General features: G+C 43.9%; 1 protein-coding gene across 5 annotated transcripts in view; it reads right to left on the reverse strand.

Moving 5' to 3' along the window:
• Positions 1–22,895, reverse strand: part of LOC140481631 (nectin-3-like) — a 108,393-nt gene that overhangs the window by 38,628 nt on the left and 46,870 nt on the right. Inside the window, exons 8-9 of one of the 5 annotated variants that reach the window (XM_072578131.1) lie at positions 17,321–17,388; positions 649–2,226 (exon numbers count right to left, since the gene is read on the reverse strand). The exons of 3 other annotated variants lie outside the window; for them this stretch is intronic. In XM_072578131.1, coding sequence (XP_072434232.1) covers positions 17,350–17,388 — 39 coding nt within the window. In that variant the 3' untranslated portion in view covers positions 649–2,226; positions 17,321–17,349. Of the gene's footprint in view, positions 1–648; positions 2,227–17,320; positions 17,389–22,895 lie in introns of those variants that run through there. One more of the 5 variants, XM_072578133.1, reaches the window with a different exon arrangement.

Consider the following 22,895-nt stretch of genomic DNA (forward strand, 5'->3'; position numbering starts at 1 on the left):
TCACAAGGAATTAAGGGCTATGGGGAGAATGCTGGTAAGTGGAGTTGAAATGCCATGATTAAATGGCGGAGTGGACTCGATGGGCTGAATGGCCTTACTTCCACTCCTATGTCTCTGGTCCAGAACCAGACGTCACAGTCTTATGATGCAGGGTAAATCATTTAGGATTGACATAAACAGAAATTTCTTAACCCAGAGAATGATGGGCTTTTGTAGTTTTCGACACAGAGCGCAGTCAAGACCAAACCTCTGGATGGTCTCAAGGAGTTGGATAAAGAATTTGGGCATAAAGGGATCAAAGGGTATGGGAGAAAAGCAGGAACAGGCTATTGAGTTGGAAAATCAGCTATGATTATAATGAATAGTGAAGAAGACTCGAAGGATCGAATGGGCTACTCTTGCTCCTATTTTCTATATTACTATGACTAAGGAAACTGAATCATGTGTGTAAATGATGTTACCACAACCATAACAAAAGCAGTTTATCTGGTTTCATGTTAATGTGTGGTGCCACCGAGAATCCTAGATACCAGCACCAGAAGGCTGTCCTTCCACTACCTCTGCTGTCTCAGGCTATTGCTGCTTCTGTCTTGGGAATCTGCTGCATCAATTCCAATAGCAGGGCATGATTATTTTCTACCCACCACCATAGATATACTTTATCATCAATGTCTTCAGAAATGTTATTATTCACTGCTGGAGCACTTGGGATTTGAACTGGAGTCACCTGGTCCAGATGGAGGGAGATTACCATTGTGGTTCACGAGTTCTTCCCCATCACCATATACAGGCTTGGACTGAATTGTGAACACGCTGCAGTGATCCTTCTAGTTAGCATTTATTTTCAGCTTCCCTACAAACCTGAATCTTTAAGCTCATGCTAATCTTTGTACCAAGCAGCTGTCTCCCCTGGCCTTCTGCTCCTGCACAATGTATTGAAGAATATTGAAGAAATGAGTAGAGTTCTCAGTCATAGCTCAATGTTTATGAAGACACTGCAAATGTACAAAAGTAATAAAAGTTCTGTCAGTGATCCCCCCTCAGACTCTACTGAGCCCTTCCATCACATTTAAAGAACTATGAAAGATTTTGTCATTGGTATCATGCCTCTTTACCCCTTGTTAGCCCTTAGCATTGACCCCAGAAATAGGTGCATCTACAGGATATTGTTGCTAGCCTTTATCAGTGCCCTTCTCCCTCTGTTTGTGTCTCAGACAACATAAGTTACCAAGCAGCATCCAATATATTACAGCTGCAAGCCTTAATTGGATCCTGCTCATGGTGGGTCCCGGTCTGGTCTCTCGGTGATATGGTGGCTCTTAACCTAGTCTCTTGTCAACTCCTAGCAGTTCCCAGCCTCGTCTCTCGACAGCATTGCTGCTCTCAGCCTGGTCTCCAGTAGCTTGAAATGGTTCCCAGGACTGGTCTCTCAACGGCATGGTGGCTCTCAGCCTGGTCTCTTGGCAGCTCCTACAACTCTCAGCCTGGTCTCTCGGCATCTCTCAGAGGCTTGAGGGGAGCTGAAATCCTTGAACAACCCTTAGTTTTGTAAACAGTCCTTTCCCCAATTGTCTACAATCAAAAATATATTTTAAAAAAATATATCATTGACACATTGTTAGGATATCCTACATCATTGTTAGGATAAGCTATCCCTTTAGTTAGCCTAAAACAAAACCATTAAATCCTCCCAGACACTGACTGCTGGTTAATTTTTACAAATGTCATAACCAGCTTGCAACTTGAACATTGTTACATATGATGTTTGTATGTGGTTCCAACACCTTCCAATCCCTCCCTGTCACCCAACAATTTTCCTCATCATCGTTCACCACCTTGGTTCAGACACGGACAAAAATGTTGAATTCCAGAGTTAAGATGAGAGTGAAAGCCCTTGACTTCAAGGCTGCATCCGACCAAGTGTGGCATCAAGTAGCTCTAGCAAAAATGAAATCAATTTGTATCAGGGCAAACTCTCTGCTGATTGGAGTCATACATGGAAACAAGCATATGTTTGTTGGAGGTCAGTCATTTCAGCTCCAGGATATCTCTGCAGGAATTCCTCAGGGTAAGGTGCTAAGCCGAACAAATCTTCAGCTGCTTCATCAATGATCTGCCCTCCAATATAAAGTCAGAATTGGGGATGTTCATCAATGATTGCATAATCTTCAGCACCTTTACAACACTTCAGATACTGAAGCAGTCCATGTTCTAACGCAACTAAATCTGGGTAAAGAACAAAGAGAATTTACAGCCCAGGAACAGGCCCTTCGGCCCTCCAAGCCTGAGCCGATCCAAATGTATTGTCTAAACCAGTCGATCAATTCCTAGGCATTTGTATCCCTCTGCTCCCCACCTACACATGCATCTGTCCAGACGTATCTTAAATGAATCTACCGTGCCTGCCTCTACCACCTCTGCTGACAATGCGTTCCAGACACCCACCACCCTCTGTGTGAAGTATTTGCCATGTGTATGCCCTTTAAACTTTCCACCTCTCACCTTGAAAGCATGACCTCTTGTTATTGAATCCTTCACCCTGGGAAAAAGCTTGTCTCTATCCACCCTGTCTATACCCTTCATGATTTTGTAAACCTCAATCAGGTCCCCCCTCAATCTCCTTTTTTCTAGTGAAAATAAACCTAACCTACTCAACCCCTCTTCATAGCTAGCACCTTCCATACCAGGCAACATCCTCGTAAACCTTCTCTGCACCCTCTCCAAAGCGTCCACAACCTTTTGGTAATGTGGAAACCAGAACTGTACACAGTATTTAAATGCGGCCGAACCAATGTCTTTTACAATTTTAAAATGACTTGCCAGCTCTTATACTCATTATCATTGAGTATACCATTACTATTGACCAAAAACTCAACTGGATTCACCACATAAATACAGTGGCTACAAGAGCAAGTCAGAGGCTAGGAATGCTGTGGCGAGTAGCTCACCTCCTGAGTGACCAAAGCCTATCACCATTTACAAGGGACAAGCCTGGAGTTTGATGAAATACTCCTCCCTTGCCTAGATGGGTGCAACTCCAACAATACTTAAGAAGCTTGACACCATCCAGGACAAAGCAGCCCACTTAGGTGGCCCCACATCCACAAGCATCAACTCTCTCCACACTGACACTCAATAGCAGTAGTGCATACAGTCTACAAGAAATTCCCCAAAGATTCTTAGACAGCACTTTGGAAACCCATAATTATTGCCATCTAAATGGACATGGGACATGGGTAGCAGATATGTGAGAACACTAGCACCTGCAGATTCCTCTCCAAGCCACTCACCATCCTGACTTGGAAATATATCACCATTCCTTTACTGCTGCTGGATCAGAATCCTGGAATTCCATCCATTGTAGGTCAACCTACATCACATGAACTGCAGCAACTCAAGAAAGCAGCTCACCACAAATTTCTCAATGGCATCTAGTGATGCTCAGTAAATGCTGGCCAGCCAATGATGCCCACATCCCACGAGTGAATAAAAAGCAAAGTTTCTCTCCATAACCCCTCTCCACTCATGACCATGGACCCTATGTAGTTATTCTTGCTGTCCTTCCCTAGGCCATACCCACTGACATGCCCATGTTCCCCTTGACTCTGACTCTTTCCCTTTGCAATTCCATTTGTGCCCTGATTTTCCGCAACCCACATCCTTGAGACCATTGCCTATCCACCCATAAACCTAGACCTACCACCCTACCAGATCCAGTTGTCCACTCTGATTGGTACTGCACTCTCTACTTCCAGTACTCGAATCGAACCTTCAGGGCTCACTGTCAGGATTTGAGGAAAGATATTTAGAATCTTTCTCACTCAGAACAATTCTGACAAGCAGTCACCTTTATGAATGATTAACAAGCATTCATGATAGACAAATATATGCAAAAAACATGACCGACACTTGCTATTGGATTGCTTGACACCTTTTAAAATTTCCGAGAACTGAACAGTGGCTTGCCCATTTCCTTTCTACTTAGGAAACCATGAAGGACTCCACCCTTACATATAGTTATGTGCAAATAAAACAGCACCCTCCTTGCAAAGTGAAGGAAACAGATGATACATTAGATACACAGAGTTTGTTGGTAGAGTTTTGAATGCTACTCAGTGATTATATGTTGCTTCAAAGGAAGTAACAATATCAACAATCTAAGAGTGTGATTGATAACTGTTTTTCTTGTGGACATGTGGGTAGGTCATTTAATTCAAATTTATCCAATCCAGGCAGCAACACATTAGTCAGTTGGTTTACAATATCTATATCAGATCATTTTTATATTGCTCAGAATATCTTTAGTTCTAATGGTCGTATGTGTTGGTTTGTTCAAAGTTTAGATACGCAGGAGATTTCCATTGTGTTTTTTGCTGTACTGTGGTTTGCTTCACTGCTACACATTTCAGACTCAGAGCTGAACTTTAGCAATGCAGGTTGGCTTAAATCTTGAATCATCTTGTATATTATCAGCGACTTTGAATTCACAGCATCTTTACACTATGCGAAATTTCTTCAAGTAAATACAACTGTAAAATTAAATTTTACCTCTCAACTAAGGGCTGTTAATCTGGTCGAAAAGGGAGCCTTGGCTGACGGATATAAACAGGAGTATCAGATATCCTGTTCACTTGAAGAGCAGGCTCTGAGCAAGCTGGATCAGTATCAAGGTCTCTCCACATATAAATAAAGAGTTTACTTGGTGACCGAATATCAACCTCTGTGAAGTTATTTTGATCTTCATGATTACAGGGCACAAAACTTTGGGAAACTATATCAATTGGAAAAGTTACTGGATTCAAAACATTAATCTCTGTTTTTCTCTCAGTCAAAGTATTGAGTACGGGAGTTGGGAGGTCATGTTGCAGCTGTACAGGACATTGGTTAGGCCACTGTTGGAATATTGCGTGCAATTCTGGTCTTCCTATCGGAAAAATGTTGTGAAACTTGAGAGGGTTCAGAAATGATTTACAAGGATTTTACCAGGGTTGGAGGATTTAGGGAGAGGCTATAGAGAGAGGCTGAACAGGCTGGGGCTGTTTTCCCTGGAGCATCGGAGGCTGAGGGGTGACCTTATAGAGGTTTACAAAATTATGAGGAGCATGGATAGGATAAATACACAAAGTCTTTTCCCTGGGGTCGGGGAGTCCAGAACTAGAGGGTATGGGTTAAGGGTGAGAGGGGAAAGATATAAAAGAGGCCTCAGGGGTAACGTTTTCACACAGAGGCTGGTATGGGTATGGAATGAGCTGCCAGAGGAAGTGGTGGAGGCTGGTACAATTGCAACATTTAAAAGGCATTTGGATGGGTATATGAATAGGAAGGGTTTGGAGGGATATGGGCCGGGTGCTGGCAGGTGGGACTAGATTGGATTGGGATATCTGCTCAGCATGGACGGGTTGGACCGAAGGGTCTGTTTCCATGCTGTACATCTCTATGACTCTATGACTAGGTGCTGCCAGACCTGTTGAACTTCTCCAGCGTTTTCTGTTTTTGTATCATGAGATCTTGCCCTGTTCTGAAATTTTTAAATTATTTAAATACTGCAGATGCTTCAACTTGGCAGATTCTCTAAGCAGACAGAATTACACCATGATGTATCAGACAGTAATTATCTGAAATGATTAGCTGATATCATGAGATAAGCTGCACCAATCTGGATATAAAGGATGTTCCTGAGAGGAGATAACTAGCCCTCCAGTTGTGATTTGTGTGTTCCAGATGTTTCAGTAGCAGTCATGTCTCCTCACTGTTCGTGAAGCATGAGGACATAACTAGAAACTGTAATGTACCCCAGATGCAATGTAAATGGCTATTAAGTGCAATTTAATAAACCTGTTGAATGGTTTATAAAGATTGAGCTAATCTTCCATAGATGTTATGTGCTCATTCTTTCCCATTTTGTATCTTGAATGGGCTGCATTCAGGGGGAGAAAGTGAGGACTGCAGATGCTGGAGATCAGAGTCGAGAGTGTAGTGCTGGAAAAGCACAGCAGGTCAGGCAGCATCCGAGGAGCAGGAGAATCGACGTTTCAGGTATAAACCCTTCATCAGGAAGGGGGTTGCATTCAGCACAGCCAATCCACCTTCACCTACTTATGGTCCTCATTATCAGCTACTCTTCCTCCCTGACAGACTGCCATCGATCAAACTGATGTAATCAACCAGGATTTAAGGGGGCCACACCTGCAGTTTCTCTGAAAACCTCATTCCATCTTGCAGTTACATTTGAAAGCAACCTCTGGGAGATAAACTGTGGAGACCATCCCCCCATCTGCTGAGGTATTTTTGCAATTCTGAAATCATATCCAACAATTTGCATTTTGACCCAGAAAACTAGGCCTATGTGAAAAGTACAGACTAAAATCTGTTCAATATTTCTAAATCTGTTGTGTGGTATCTCAAAAGATGTTTAGAAGGTGCACTATTCAATGAGTTTTGAGTCCAGTGATCCTTATTCAGAACTGATAGTATCCAAGCAAAGGTGTTCATTGTTGAAGACCAGGGTTTGGACAAGGATGGGGTGGGATGGAGTGAGTGGAAAGTAGTGATGGAACTCTGAGAGAAAGAGAAGGATAGTTAGAGAGACAAAGAAATGAATGATAGTCTGTTGGGGAGAAGGAAAAGCTGATAATGGGAGCTATATGCAGGTGAAAATAGTTTGGCTGTGCTGAAAACAGTCCATGTCTTGACTGGTATGTGTCTAGTTGTGGCAGCCAGCTGGAGGTGGTGGAAATATACAGATATTCCCATCTCCTTCCTTGTCAACATTCCACATGGACCATTCCCTATGGACAGCCTGGTTCACTTCTCTTTCACTGTCAACATCTGCCCACACTCCCACAGCGCCTTCCTACTTTTGAGCCGGTTCTGTATCCAAATGGCTAGTTCTCCCTGTATTCTGTGAGATCTAACCTTGCTAACCAGTCTCCAATGGAGAACCTTGCCGAACGCCTTACTGAAGTCCATATAGATCACCATCTATCGCTCTGCCCTCACCAATCCTCTTTGTTACTTCTTCAAAAAACTCAAATCAAGTTTGTGAGACATGACTTTCCACGTACAAAGCCATGTTGACTATCCCTAATCAGTCCTTGCCTTTCCAAATACATGTACATCCTGTCCCTCAGGATTCCCTCCAACAACTTGCCCACCACAGACGTCAGGCTCACTGGTCTATAGTTCCCTGGCTTGACCTTACAACCCTTCTTAAACAGTGGCACCACGTTAGCCAACCTACAGTCTTCCGGCACCTCACCTGCGACTATCAATGATACAAATATCTCAGCAAGGGGCCCAACAATCACTTCTCCAGCTTCCCACAGAGTTCTCGGGTACACCTGATCAGCTCCTGCGGATTTATCCACTTTTATGCATTTCAAGACATCCAGCACTTTCTTCTCTGTAATATGGACATTTTTCAAGATATCACCATCTATTTCCCTACAGTCTATACATTCCATGTCCTTTTCCACAGCAAACACTGATGCAAAATAATCGTTTAGTATCTCCCCCATCTCCTGCGGCTCCACACAAAGGCCACATTGCTGATCTTTGAGGTGTACTATTCTCTCCCTATTCTCTCCCTTTTGTCCTTAGTGTATTTGTAAAGACCCTTTGGATTCATGTTAACTCTATTTGCCATGGCTATCTCATGTCTCCTCTTTGCCTTCCTCATTTCTCTTAAGTTTACCCCTACTGCCTTTTTACTCTTCTAAGGACTCGCTCAATCTATCCTGTCTATACCTGACATATGCTTCCTTCTTTTTCTTAACCAACCCCTCAATTTCTTTCGTCATCCAGCATTCCCTTCACTTATCAGCCTTCCCTTTCACCCTGACAGGAATATACTGTCTCTGGACTCTCGTTATCTCATTTCTGAAGGCTTCCCATTTTCCAGCCGTACCTTTACCTGCAAACATTTGCCCCCAATCGGCTTTTGAAAGTCCTTGCCTAAAACCATCAAAATTAGTCTTCCTTCAATTTAGAACTTCAACTCTTAGATCTGGTCTATCCTTTTCCCTCACTATTTTAAAGTAATAGAATTATGGTTGCTGGCCCCAAATTGCTCCCCCACTGACACCTCAGTGACTTGCTCTGCCTTATTTCCCAAGATTAAGTCAAGTTTTGCATCTTCTCAGTAGGTACATCCACATATTGAATCAGAAAATTTTCTTGTACAGTACAGAAGTCTACAATGTTTTAGGAATCTAAAGAGGGAACATAATCAAATGTGCATTGAGTTTGAAAGGATCAAACAAAGCAATTTTGATTGGTGGATTATGGCATTGAAAATTGATCAAACACATGGTGTTCCAAGAGAGATGATTATTTTGGAGGAGTTCAAAATTTCACTTCCTGAAGTAACAAAATGGGTTATACAAAGATTAATATTGAGCAACCCTGTATTTGATTTGTGCTTATTACAGCTTAGGACAACAGCCATGAAAACTCTTTCCTACTTTGCAAAGTGAAATAGTTAAACTTATCTCTATTGTAAATGTGTAGTGAGTCATAGCTATCACTTATTACTAAATAAATGTATTTTCTCATTGTCATGCTACAGATTTAGTGTTCATCCTGCTGCCATCTGAAGCCAGGTAGGAAGTGCACTTGATATAATCTATAGCTGATTCAAAGATAGCTAGAGTTTTGTGAAGTTAAAGTATCAGTCTGGTTCTATAACATTCACTGAATTATCTGAACAGATAAATATGATGAAAAAAAACTAACAATCCCTCCCCATAAACATTTGGTCAAACTAACTATGCTTTCAAATACAGCACCTATGGGACAAGGAGTGTGCCAGCAGCAAATATTCTAGATAATTGAGAGGTCCACCAAATGCAAAAGCGGCACGGCGGCTCAGTGATTAGCACTGCTGCCTCACAGCACCAGGGTCCTAGGTTTGATTCCAGCCTTGGCCGACTGTCTGTGTGGAGTTTGCACATTCTCCCTGTGTCTGTGTAGGTTTCCTCCGGGTACTCCGGTTTCCTCCCATAGTCCAAAGATGTGCGGGTCAGGTGAATTGGCCATGCTAAATTGCCCATCACGTTAGGTGCATTAGTCAGAGGGAAATGGGTCAGGGTGGGTTACTCTTCGGAGGGTGGGTGTGGACTGGTTGGCCAAAGGGCCTGTTTCCACACTCTAAGGAGTCTAATCTAATGAAAAATCTTGTGGAAGAGCAGTGTATCCTGGAGTGTTATACCTTAAAAAAACACATCTTGATGCGGAAATGGAGACCATCATATATTCAACCAGATGGGAAATGGGTAGAAGTTCGTCAAGTTGTATTACCAGTGGGTTATAGAAAGTAGGTGATACAGACAGCGCATGGATTAAGAGTCATTTTGGAGTAAGGAAAACTCGAACCTAAATACAAAAACATTTTTATTGGGCTGAACTGTAAAAGGAGGTGTTTGGATTTTGGTGGACATGTCATACATATCAGGTAATTGGAAAACCTCAGGGAGTGATAAAACCAGCAGCCTTAATATTCATTCCTGTACTTGGGGAAACTTTTACAAGAGGCTTAATTGATTGCACAGGACTCCTACATAAAGCAACAAGTATGATTCAGTTTTAGATTAGATTAGATTACTTACAGTGTGGAAACAGGCCCTTCGGCCTAACAAGTCCACACCGCTCCGCCAAAGAGCAACTCCCCCAGACCCATTCCCCTACATTTACCCCTTCACCCAGCACTACGGGCAATTTAGCATGGCCAATTCACCTAACCCGCACATCTTTAGACTGTGGGAGGAAACCGGAGCACCCAGAGGAAACCCACACAGACACGAGGAGAATGTGCAATCTCCACACAGACAGTTGCCCGATTCAGGAATTGAACCCGGGTGTCTGGCGCTGTGAGGCAGCAGTGCTAAACATTAGATTTACAGAGACCATTCCATTACACAGCATCATGATTAAAGGATAGAACAGTTCCTCAAATGTTTTACAAAATGCAGACTACCCACAGAGAAACAATCAGTTCAAGGGTCAAATTTTAAATTCAAGGAAGTTATGGATAGCTTAGAAATAAAACAATTCAAATACACTGCATACTACCCAGAATCAAAGCGAGAATTGGAACTCTGGCATCAAACTTGAAAGACCATGTTCTGGGCTTATAGGCAAGGCTGTCCAGAGGATTGGGATGAAGGAATTCCATTTGTATTTTTTGCAATTGGAGATGCACTTAATGAATCTACCAAACTAAGTTCATTTGCATTAGTTTTTGGGCATGAGGTGAGAGGACTACTGAAATTAATTGAGAACTTGTTTTGTCCGAAGTTAAACTCCACATATCTAGACATGTCAAATTTTAGGGAAAGATTAACTCGAGCAGGCAAGTTGACTAGACAGCATTTAAAAGGTTAAAAGCATCTTTAACCACAGATGCCCTCCAACGCATCTCGTCCACATCCCGCACCTCCGCCCTCAGACCCCACCCCTCCAACCGTAACAAGGACAGAACGCCCCTGGTGCTCACCTTCCACCCTACAAACCTTCGCATCAACCAAATCATCCGACATTTCCGCCACCTCCAAAAAGACCCCACCACCAGGGATATATTTCCCTCCCCACCCCTTTCCGCCTTCCGCAAAGACCGTTCCCTCCGTGACTACCTGGTCAGGTCCACACCCCCCTACGACCAACCCTCCCATTCTGGCACTTTCCCCTGCCACCGCAGGAACTGTAAAACCTGTGCCCACACCTCCTCCCTCACCTCTATCCAAGGCCCTAAAGGAGCCTTCCACATCCATCAAAGTTTCACCTGCACATCCACCAATATCATTTATTGTATCCGTTGCTCCCGATGCGGTCTCCTCTACATTGGGGAGACTGGGCGCCTCCTAGCAGAGCGCTTTAGGGAACATCTCCGAGACACCCGCACCAATCAACCAAACCGCCCCGTGGCCCAACATTTCAACTCCCCCTCCCACTCTGCCGAGGACATGGAGGTCCTGGGCCTCCTCCACCGCCGCTCCCTCACCACCAGATGCCTGGAGGAAGAACGCCTCATCTTCCGCCTCGGAACACTTCAACCCCAGGGCATCAATGTGGACTTCAACAGCTTCCTCATTTCCCCTTCCCCCACCTCATCCTAGTTTCAAACTTCCAGCTCAGTTACTGCCTCCTTGACTTGTCCGACCTGCCTATCTTCTTTTCCACCTATCCACTCCACCCTCTCCTCCTTGACCTATCACCTTCATCTCCTCCCCCACTCACCCATTGTACTCTATGCTACTCTCTCCCCACCCCCACCCTCCTCTAGCTTATCTCTCCATGCTTCAGCTCACTGCCTTTATTCCTGATGAAGGGCTTTTGCCCGAAACGTTGATTTCGCTGCTCGTTGGATGCTGCCTGAACTGCTGTGCTCTTCCAGCACCACTAATCCAGTATTTGATTTTCAGCATCTGCAGTCATTGTTTTTACCAGCATTTAAAAGGTGCACAGTACGTGGTGAAACAGGAAGCAGACAAATCAAAACATTGTAACTTTGCTATGGAAATAAAGGATTAGACTTACTTCCAGTGGTAGGTGAACTGTTAAAGACAAGGTTTAACGGGCCTTATAAAATCAAGGGAAATTGGATGAGATGAACTATTTGATAAGAATGCCAGATATGCAGGATTCTCAGAGTGTGTCATGTGACTATTCTCAAAAATTATTTTGATAGGGAAGCAAAGCAAAAGGCGAATGTGGTACTGGTGAGAACATGAGGAAATAACCAAATTCGGATGATTCTGAATTGGACATCCCTCAAATTAAATTGGATAATGAGGAGTTCTCAACAGTTGGGATAAATTATTGAGATCCCTTCCAGAGAAAAACTGACATGACCTAGAAGAGTTATTGCAATCATATGAGGAGATATGGGAGTTAGCTAGGAAGCATTATTCTAATTAGGCATGATGTAAACATAAGAAATATTCCTATTAACCAACATTATTATAGACTTAACCCTCGGAAGTTGGCACAGGTTCAAGAACAGATTGAACATATACTCAAAGACATGGTAATCAAAGTGAGTAATGGCGCCAAAATCAGATGGTACTCAATGATTATGTTTGGACTATTACAAAATCAATGCAGCTACAAAATCTGATTCATATCCTATTCCATATTTGGAAGACTGTATTGAGGTGGGACAAGCAACTTATATTTCAAAGTTTCACTTATTTGGAGGATGCTGGCAGGCATCTTTATCTGAAGAGCTTTTGTGACATAAAGTTATGCAATTTGGAATGAAGAATGTGTCAGGCATATTTCAAAGATGAACCAATAATGCCATTTCAGAATTACCCAATTGTTTGGCAATCTGGTGATCTTTAGTCATGCACAGATGCTTCAAATGTTTCTTCCATTTGAACTGTTTGATTGACTTTGAGAGGTAGGCTTGATAATAAACCTGGTGAAGAGTCAGTTTGCAAAAGTCCAAATCATGTTCCTGGACCAGATCATTGGACATGGAAAGATTGCCCCATGGTATGTTAAAACAAAGGTTATTGCAGAGTTTCCCATACCATTGAAGAAGAAGGAAGTACTACAATTCCTGGTACTATGTGATTTGTATTGAAAGCTTGTCTCAAATTTTATGTGGGATTATTCCACTGACAGACTTGTTGAAGAAGTACAGAAAATTTCAGTCAACAGAGAAATGTCAGTTGGCATCTGACAACCTGAAAGCTGTGTTAACCACTGCCCCAGTGTTAGCCACATGTTATTAGCCATTCAAGGTGGCTATTGATTGAAGTGATGTGGGTGTCGGTGCTGTATTTTGGAAGACGATGACGAGAAGACAGTAAAACCTACTGAGTATTTTTCCAGAAAATGGAATCAACGTCAACAGAAATATTTGATGATTGAGAAGCAGATCTTGACCTTGGTGTTGGCATTGCAATATTTCAACATTTATCTTGCCAGTAATGTGTCTGAGAGAAAGTGAGGACTGCAGATGCTGGAGAACAGAGCTGAGAATGTGTTGCTGGAAAAGCTCAGCAGGTCAGGCAGCATCCGAGGAGCAGGAGAATTGACGTTTCGGGCATAAGCCCTTCTTCAGGAATGTGTCTGAGTCAATTGTATGTACTGATCATAACAGCTTAAGGTTTTTTGAAAAAAAATATAAGGATAAAACTTCCAAACTGTTTAAATGGAGCTTACTATTGCAGCCATTCAACATGAAAGTGACACACACTGTAAGATGAGGGTTATCCAACACATTATTGTGACTGATGAAGGAACACGGAGGCATTCAGTGATGGGAAAAATGGACTGAAATGTTTGCATACTTGGAATCAAATCTAATGTATACAAACATTTCAGTCCATTTTTCCCATAAGATTTTGCATAAGATTAAAGGTTTATAAAAATGAAGCCATCATTGTATATTGATGGTTTTTTTTTAACGGAGTGAGGTGTGACAATACTAGGGCTTTATCAGGTAGAGTCTGTCCTGTTTATTTTAAGAAGAAAGGTTGCAGCAGAGATGCTAATCATACTACTCAGAGCCATTAAACAGTTTGTGGGGCCTGAATTTCTTTTTAAAAGTTGGAACAGTAAAAACAGTATTTGAGTGGGTGGAGTCAGGCTCCCACAGAACTAGGATTTCTAATTTTAGTTTTTCAGTAGCAGAGGCTGGAGTCATGAAGCTGGGTGGAAGCTGCAGTATATCTATTCTGATTACTCTCTTGCCCAGAGTTTTCTCTTTGTGATTTTCCTCCTGAACTGGAGAATTTCACGTGAGACAATCAATTTACTGAATTTGCCTTTGCCAAGGATGGAAGAGTATGGTGCTGGAAAAGCACAGCCAGTCAGGCAGCATCTGAGGAGCAGGAGAGTCGACATTTGAGGCATAAACCCTTCATTAGGAATAAGACTTGTGGGCTAAGGGAGCTAAGAGATAAATGAGAGAGGAGTGGGGCTGAGGAAAGATAGCTGGGAATGCGATAGGTAGATGAAGGTGGGGGTGAAAGTTCTTGGATCACTGGGGTATATTTTGTGGCAAGCATAAATTCTACAAGAGAGATGGTTTGCACCTTAATAGGTTAGGGACCAGCATTCTGGCAGGCAGGTTTTCTACTGCAACACCGCTACATTTAAACTAAGTAGCGGGGTGGCGGGGGGGGGTGCTGGGGACAAACTGGATGTTTAAAAAGGAAATTGAAGGGAAAGTTAGAACAAGAGAAGTCAAGAAAGACAACTTGAGTGAAATAGGGGTTGATGGGAAGGGTCAGGGCAGTAACAAATTAAAAATACTATACATGAATGCACGAAGCATTAGACATAAGATGGATGAGCTTGAGGCTCTTTAGGAAATTGGCAGATACGATATTGTGGGGATAACTGAGACATGGCTTCAAGTGGACAGGGCCTGGGAAATGAATATTCAAGGCAACACGTGCTATCGTAAAGACAGACTGACGGGTAGAGGGGGTGGGGTGGCCTTGTTGGTAAGGGATGATATTCAGTCCCTTGCGCGGGGGGACCTAGAGTCAGGGGATGTAGAGTCAGTGTGGATAGAGCTGCGAAATACTAAGGGTAAAAAGACCCTCTTGGGAGTCATCTACAGGCCCCCAAACAGTAGTCTGGATGTCGGATGTAAGTTGAATCAGGAGCTGAAATTGGCCTGTCGCAAAGATGTTACTACAGTTGTTATGGGGATCTTAACATGCAGGTAGACTGGGAGGATCAGGATGGTATTGGACCTCAAGAAAGAGACTTTGTGGAGTGCCTCAGAGATGGATTCTTAGAGCAGCTGGTGCTGGAGCCGACCAGGGAGAAGGCAATTCTGGATCTGGTATTGTGTAACGAACCAGAATTGGTCAGAGACCTCGAAGGGAAGGAGCCATTGGGAAGTAGTGACCATAATACATTAAGCTTCAATCTGAAATTTGAGAGGGAGAGGGTGCAGTTGGAAGTGACAGTACTTCTGTTGAATAAAGGGAACTATGGAGCTATGAGGGAGGAGCTGGCCAAAGTTCAACAGTGCAATACCTTAGCAGGGATGACCGTGGAGGAACAAAGGCGGATATTTCTGTGTATAATGCAGAAGTTGCAGGATCAGTTCATTCCTAAAAGGAAGAAAGATCCCAGGAGGAGGCATGGGCGGCTGTGGCTGACGAGGGAAGTTAAGAAACATATAAAGTTAAAAGAGAAAAAGTATAACATAGCAAAGATAAGTGGGAAAACTGAGGACTGGGAAGCTTTTAAAGAGCAACAGAGGATTACTAAGAAGGAAATACGCAGAGGGAAAATGAGGCACCAAGGTAAACTGGCCAATAATATAAAGGAGGATAGTATAAGTTTTTTTAGGTATGTGCAAGGCAAAAAAATGGTTAGGACTAAAATTGGACCCTCGAAGACAGAAACAGGGGAATATATTACGGGGAACAAAGAAATGGCAGAAGAATTAAATGGATACTTTAGATCTTTGTTCACTGGGGAAGACACAAGCAATCTCCCTGAGGTAACAGTGGCTGAAGGACATGAACTTAAGGGAATTTATATTTGCCAGGAATTGGTGTTGGAGAGACTGTTAGGTCTGAAGGTTGATAAGTCTCCGGGGCCTGATGGTCTACATCCCAGGGTACTGAAGGAGGTGGCTCGGGAAATCGTGGATGCGTTGGTGACTATTTTCCAGAGTTCGATAGATTCGGGGTCGGTTCCTGAGGATTGGAGGGTGTGTAATGTTATACCACTTTTTAAGAAAGGTGGGAGAGAGAAAGCAGGAAATTATAGACCAGTTAGTCTGACCTCAGTGGTGGGAAAGATGCTGGAGTCTATTATAAAGGATGAAATTATGGCACATCTGGATAGGAGTAACAGGATAGGACAGAGTCAGCATGGATTTATGAAGGGGAAATCATGCTTGACTAATCTTCTGTGGAATTTTTTGAGGATGTAACTCTGAAGATGGACGAGGGAGATCCAGTGGATGTAGTGTACCTGGACTTTCAGAAAGCTTTTGATAAAGTCCCACACAGGAGGTTAGTGAGCAAACTTAGGGCGCATGGTATTGGGGGCAAAGTACTGACTTGGATTGAAAATTGGTTGGCTGACAGGAAACAAAGAGTAGTGATAAACGGCTCCATTTCGGAATGGCAGGCAGTGGCCAGTGGGGTCCCACAGGGATCCGTGCTGGGACCGCAGCTTTTTACAATATATTAATGATATAGAAGATGGTATCAGCAATAACATTAGCAAATTTGCTGATGATACAAAGCTGGGTGGCAGGGTGAAATGTGATGAGATGTTAGGAGATTACAGGGTGACCTGGAAAGTTAGGTGAGTGGGCAGATGCATGGCAGATGCAGTTTAATGTGGATAAATGTATGGTTATCCACTTTGGTGGCAAGAACAGGAAGGCAGATTACTACCTCAATGGTATCAAATTAGGTAAAGGGGAAGTACAGAGAAGATCTGGGTGTTCTTGTACACCAGTCAATGAAGGCAAGCATGCAGGTACAGCAGGTAGTGAAGAAGGCTAATAGCATGCTCGCCTTCATAACAAGAGGGATTGAGCAAAGAGGTGCTTCTGCAGCTGTACAGGGCCCTGGTGAGACCACACCTGGAGGAAAGACATTCTGGCTATTGAGGGAGTGCAGCGTAGGTTCACGAGGTCAATTCCTGGAATGGCGGGATTACCTTACACTGAAAGACTGAAGCGACTGGGCTTGTATATCCTTGAGTTTAGAAGACTGAGAGGGGATCTGATTGAGACATATAAGATTATGAAAGGATTGGACACTCTGACAGCAGGAAACATGTTTCCGCTGATGGGTGAGTGCCGAACCAGAGGACACAGCTTAAAAATACGGGGCAGACCATTTAGGACAGAGATGAGGAGAAACTTCTTCACCCAGAGAGTGGTGGCTGTGTGGAATGCTCTGCCCCAGAGGGCAGTGGAGGCCCAGTCTCTGGATTCATTTAAGAAAGAGATAGAGCTCTCAAAGATAGTGGAATCAAAGGTTATGGAGATAAGGCAAGAAGAGGATACTGATTAGGAATGATCAGCCATGATCATATTGAATGGCAGTGCAGGCTCGAAGGGCTGAATGGCCTACTCCTGCACCTATTGTCTATTGTCTATCTTCCGCCTCAGCACCTTACAACCACATGGCATCAACTTCACACGTTTCCAAACCTCCCCACCCCTTACCCTCAACTTGGTACCGCCCTCTTGACCTGTACTACCTGTCCGTCTTCCTTCCAACCTATCCACTCCATCCTCCCTACTGACCTACCACAATTACCCCCCCACCTGCCTTCCCACCTACCGCTACCTATATGCCAACTCAAGTGTTAGTTTGCTGACCATCTCAATCTTAGAACAGTCAGGGCCTGTTAAAGAGACTGTTCACCTTCCTCCACGTCTTCTGACGCCTGTAAGTAAACAGAAATACAGATCACACAGAATGTAGTGGAGTACACCAAAGGCTCAAGAAGCTGAACAGCCTATTAACAGTGATATATATTTACCAAGATTTCAGTGAAGAGCCAGCAACTGGTAAAAAGGGCCTTGAGCACAGTCAGGAGCCAGTACAGAGGACCCGAAGCACAGTCAGGAACCGGTATGGAGGGCCCTGAGGTCAGTCAGGAGCCTGTAGGGAGGATCCTGAGGAAAATCAAGAACTGGTACAGAGGACTCTAAGCATGCTCAGGAGTCAGTACAGAGCACCCTGAGCACTGACAGGAACCGTTATTGAGGGCCTTGTGCTCAGTCAGGAACTGGTACAGTGGGCCCTGAGCACAGTCAGAAGCCTGTACAAAGAGCACTAAGCACAGTGAGGAGCCTGTACAGAGGGCCCTGAGGACAGTGAGGAGCCTGTACAGTGGGCCCTGAGCACAGTCAGAAGCCTGTACAAAGAGCACTAAGCACAGTGAGGAGCCTGTACAGAGGGCCCTCAGGATGGTGAGGAGCCTGTACAGTGGGCGCTGAGCACAGTCAGAAGCCTGTACAAAGAGCACTAAGCACAGTGAGGAGCCTGTACAGAGGGCCCTCAGGATGGTGAGGAGCCTGTACAGTGGGCCCTGAGCACAGTCAGAAGCCTGTACAAAGAGCACTAAGCACAGTGAGGAGCCTGTACAGAGGGCCCTCAGGATGGTGAGGAGCCTGTACAGAGGGCCCTGAGCACAGTCAAGAACTGGTGCAGAGATCCCTGAGCACAGTCAAGAACTGGTACAGAGGGCCCTGAGCGTGGTCAGGAATTGGTACAGAGGGCCCTGAACACAGTCAGGAGTCTGTACAGAGGGCACCAAGCACAGTGAGAAGCCTGTACAGAGGGCCCTGAGCAGGGTCAGGAACTGGTAAAGAGGGCCCTGTGGACAGTTAGGAATCAGTACACAGGGCCCTGTGGATAGTTAGGAGTCTGTACAGAGGACCCTGAGAAAAGTCAGGAAACAGTACACAGGGCCCGGAGCAGTACAGAGGGCACTAAATTCCTGATCATGAAGCAACCATGTTTTCTCATCTACAATATTTTGGCAACTAACAAATGAAAATGTTCAAAGTTAACAGCACAGTTTTATTTAAGGCTGCCTAGATTTCATTTATTGTTTGCGTTTAGCAGTTTTATGAGATTATTCTTCAATCTGTGAAGACTATGTTTTGAATAAAGTCACGTACTTTACAGGTGATGTTGTGCTGCCTGCCCTGGACTGCCACAGGTGGCAACAATCTGTCCTGACTTGCCACAGGAGTTGGCACATCACCTTAGGCTGTCACATGGAGTGCAATAGCATCCTGGGTGGTATTCCCCTGCCCAATACTTTCCATGCTGACACTCTCCACGCTTGCCTGCATGGATTGCTGCATTGAGCAATTAGGGATGAAGGATTGGAGTGCTAGGTCGGTGAGGGGTTGGAACACCAAGTGGATGGGGATTGGGGTGACTGGCAGATGAAGGAAGTAGGATGGCACCTAGGTAAGGTGTTGGGGTGTCAGGCCAATGAGGAAGTTGTATAACAGCTGATTCAGAGAATAGTAGGAGCAGATGAGTAGGTAGACACTTAGTATAGGTCGGAGTTGGGGAGGGATATCAGGAGATAACAGTTTTGTACTGTGGGCCTGGTCTGGGTAGTGGACCTCAGGGATTATGAGGATCGAGTCTGAGTCAGGTTGGGTGATGGAAATTGGGTCCATGGATAGTCAGAAGGGATCAGGTGGAGTTGGCAAGGGGACAGACAGGTTGGTTTAGGGTCCAAGGGTCCTTGAAAATTGGTGATGGGTCAGGACTCTGGTCAGGACCCGCAGTGGACTACGTTGTTCTACGTGCATAACTGTGGGCAGTCAGATGAAGTCAAGGATTGGGTTGTTACAGGGAAGTGGTCAAAGGACGTGTAAGAAGTGAGTTGAGTGGAGGTGAAGTTGGTCAGTTTAATAGTTCACCAGGAGTTAGAGCAGGTTTCTCTTTATTTATTTGCTGGATGCGGCATTACCAGTTGGACCAGTGATAAAAGCTATCCCAAGGTAGAATCATAGAATCCCTATAATGTGGAAACAGGCCATTTGGCCCAACAGGTCCACACCAACCCTCTGAAGAGTATCCTACCCAAACACAGTCCCCTACCCTATTACTCAACATTTACCTCTAATGCACCTAACCTACACATCCCTGAACACTCTGGGCAATTTAGCAAGGCCAATTCACCTAGCTTGCACATCTTTGGACTGTGGGAGGAAACCCACACAGACACAGAGTGAATGTGCAAACTCCAACCCAAGGCTGAAATCACAGCTGGGTCCCTGGGGCTGTGAGGCAGCAGTGCTAACCACTGAGCCACCATGCTGCCCTCAATTTCACCATCTTCCTTGATCAGATTTGAACCTGCATCACCAGATGATGAGCTTGGATTCTGATTTACAATCCCAGTGAAATTACCACTGCACCACTGCCTCCTTTGAGAAGTTGGTAGGTTCCTTTCACTTTTCTTGAGTGACTTTAAGCTAAGTCATTCGGAACCCTCAGCAGCTTCTGACTCTACCTCCAAAGCTAGGGGCTTATTTAAAGGCATCTGGATACTGGCTAACCGTTAAAAATTTCAACCCCCTGGACAATACCCAGGAAGTAGGCTTAAGGACGTCGACATGATCCCAGTTTGTAACTCCTGTCTGAATGGCTGCAATTTCGAGCTTATCTTCAGATGATCTAGGCCAAGTATTTGCAGTGTCAGAGGTTTAACACTAATTTGTAAAAGACAGAACATGCTTGAAAAATCTAATTGAGTTTTTAATTAACTAATTGGGAAGGCTAATGAGGAGAATGCAGTGGGTATTATGCATGTCAATTTTAAGCAAGTATTTGGCAAAGTAGCACACAAAAGACAGGTCAATAGAACCGAGTGTCTTGGGAAAAAAAAAGGGTCACCGACTGTTTGAATTAAAAATATGACTAAGGTCAGAATGTCATGGAAAATGATGGTTTTTCAGACTGGATGAAGATTGATAGCACTGTTTTCCACGGTTCAGTGCCACATTCACTGCTGTTTTAAAGATCTATAAATGAATTGGCGAGGTTCTGTTAAAAAGATAATAATACCAATTGACTGCAGCAGGACATATTTCAGGCGAGTAAAATGAACAGAGAAGTTGCTGCTTGAATTCAGTGCTGAGAAGTGTGAGGCAATGCATTTGGCAGAGGGGATGTGGAGAATTAAAGAAGACATAGTGGCTTAGTTGGGACAGAATGACCTGAGGGTTCATTTGCTAAAATACCTGGGCGTGGCAAAATGGATTAATACCTTAATTAGCAAAATGTATGGTACCTTGGGCTTTATAAACAGAGGTACTGGTTATGAAAAAATGAAGATCCCACTGAACCTTTAATAAACTGGGCAACAACTAGAATATTGTGTTGAGTTCCAGTCGTTGCTTTAGGGAGAATTTGAATGTCCTCAGGGTTACAACAGTTAGTGAGTGGGCATTTGGAGAGAATTGAAGACTGGAGAATGAGGAGCTGAGAAGGGGATTCTGAGGAATGAAGACTGAGAAGAGGAGACTGAAGAATAGGAAGGGTATCAGGAAGAGGAGATTGTGCAATAGGTGCAGAAAAAAATTGGGGATTGAGAAATTATGACTCAGATGGACACATAGAGGTTATGGAAGAGGAATGGGATGCTTGAAAAAAGAGGTGAAGATTAGGGAATGGAGGTTTGAGGATGAATGTATACCTCAAAGCAAATCAGAGCAGGATTTACATACTTAATGGTAAGATCCGAGGGAATGTTGCTGAACAAAGAGACCACGGAGTGCAGGTTCATGGCTCCTTGAAAGTAGAGTTGCAGGTAGATAGGATAGTGAAGAATGTGCTTAGTATGCTTTCATTTCTAGGTCAGATCATTGAGTATAGGAATTGGGAGGTCATGTTGCAGCTGTACAGGACATTGGTTGAGCCAGTTTTGGAATATTAGTATGCAAATCTGGTCTCTTTCCGATTGTGAAACTTGGAAGGGTTCAGAAAAAATTTACAAGGATGTGCCAGGGTTGGAGGATTTGAACTGTAGAGGGAGGCTGAATAGGCTGGGGTTGTTTCCCCTGGAGCTGACGGGTGACCTTATAGAGGTTTACAAAATCATAAGATAAATAGACAAGGTCTTTTCCATGGGGTGGGGGAGTCCAGAACCAGTGGGCTAAGGTTTAGGGAGAGAGGGGTAAAGATATAAAAGGGACATAAAGGAGAACCTTTTCACCCAGAGGGTGGTGCGTGTATGGAATGAGCTGTTAGAGATTTTATTTCCTAACTTCATGCCTTTGGAAAATCCAAATACACTACATCCACGAGTTTTCCTTCATCTATGTTACAAGTAACTTTCTCAAAAAGCTTGAACACAATGGTGAACATGATTTCCCTTTCATAAATAAAGCAAAGAGTAGTGATAAACGGGTCCCGTTCGGAATGGTAGGCGGAGACCAGTGGGGTATCACAAGGTTCGGTGCTGGGACCGCAGGTGTTTACAATATACATCAATGATATAGATGAAGCCGTTAAAAGTAATATTACTAAATTTGTTGATGACACAAAGCTAGGTGGCAGGATGAAATGTGAGGAGGATGTTATGAGAATACAGTGTGACTTGGACAGGCTAGGTGCGTGGACAGATGCATGGCAGATGCAGTTTAATGTGGATAAATGTGTGGTTATCCACTTTGGTGGCAAGAACAGGAAGGCAGATTACTCTCTAAAGGAGTCATGTTACAGGGGAAGTACAATGAGATCGAGGTGATCTTGTACATCAGTCAATGAAAGCAAGCATGCAGGTACAGCAGGCAGTGAAGAAAGCTAATGGCATGCTGCCCTTCACAACAGCAGGAATTGAGTATAGGAGCAAAGAGATCCTCTGTAGCTGTACAGGGCCCTGGAGAGACAACACCTGGAGTTTTGTGTGCAGTATTGGTCTCCATGTTTTAGGAAGGACATTCTGGCTATTGAGGGAGTGTAGCGTACGTTCACGAGGTCAATTCCTGGAATGGCAGGACTATCATATGTTGAATGATTGAAGTGACTGGGCTTGCATACAATTGAGTTTAGGAGGAGGAGAGGAGATCTCATTGAGACGTATAAAATTATTAAAGGATTGGACACTCTGGAGGCAGGAAGCATGTTTCTGTTGAGGGGTGAGTCCAGAACCAGAGACAACAGCCTAAAAATATGGGGTTGGCAATTTAGAATAGAGTTGAGGAGAAACTTCTTCACCCAGAGAGTGGTGGATACATGGAATGCTTTGCCCCAGAAGACAGTGGAGGCCAAGTCTCTGGATACTTTCAAGAAAGAGATGGATAGAGCTCTTAAAGATTGTGGAATCAAGATTTAGATTAGATTGCTTACAGTGTGGAAACAGGCCCTTCGGCGCAACAAGTCCACACCGTCCCGCCGAAGCACAACCCACCCATA

This window comes from Chiloscyllium punctatum, chromosome 9 (assembly GCF_047496795.1).
Source record: "Chiloscyllium punctatum isolate Juve2018m chromosome 9, sChiPun1.3, whole genome shotgun sequence".
NCBI classification, from domain to species: domain Eukaryota; kingdom Metazoa; phylum Chordata; class Chondrichthyes; order Orectolobiformes; family Hemiscylliidae; genus Chiloscyllium; species Chiloscyllium punctatum.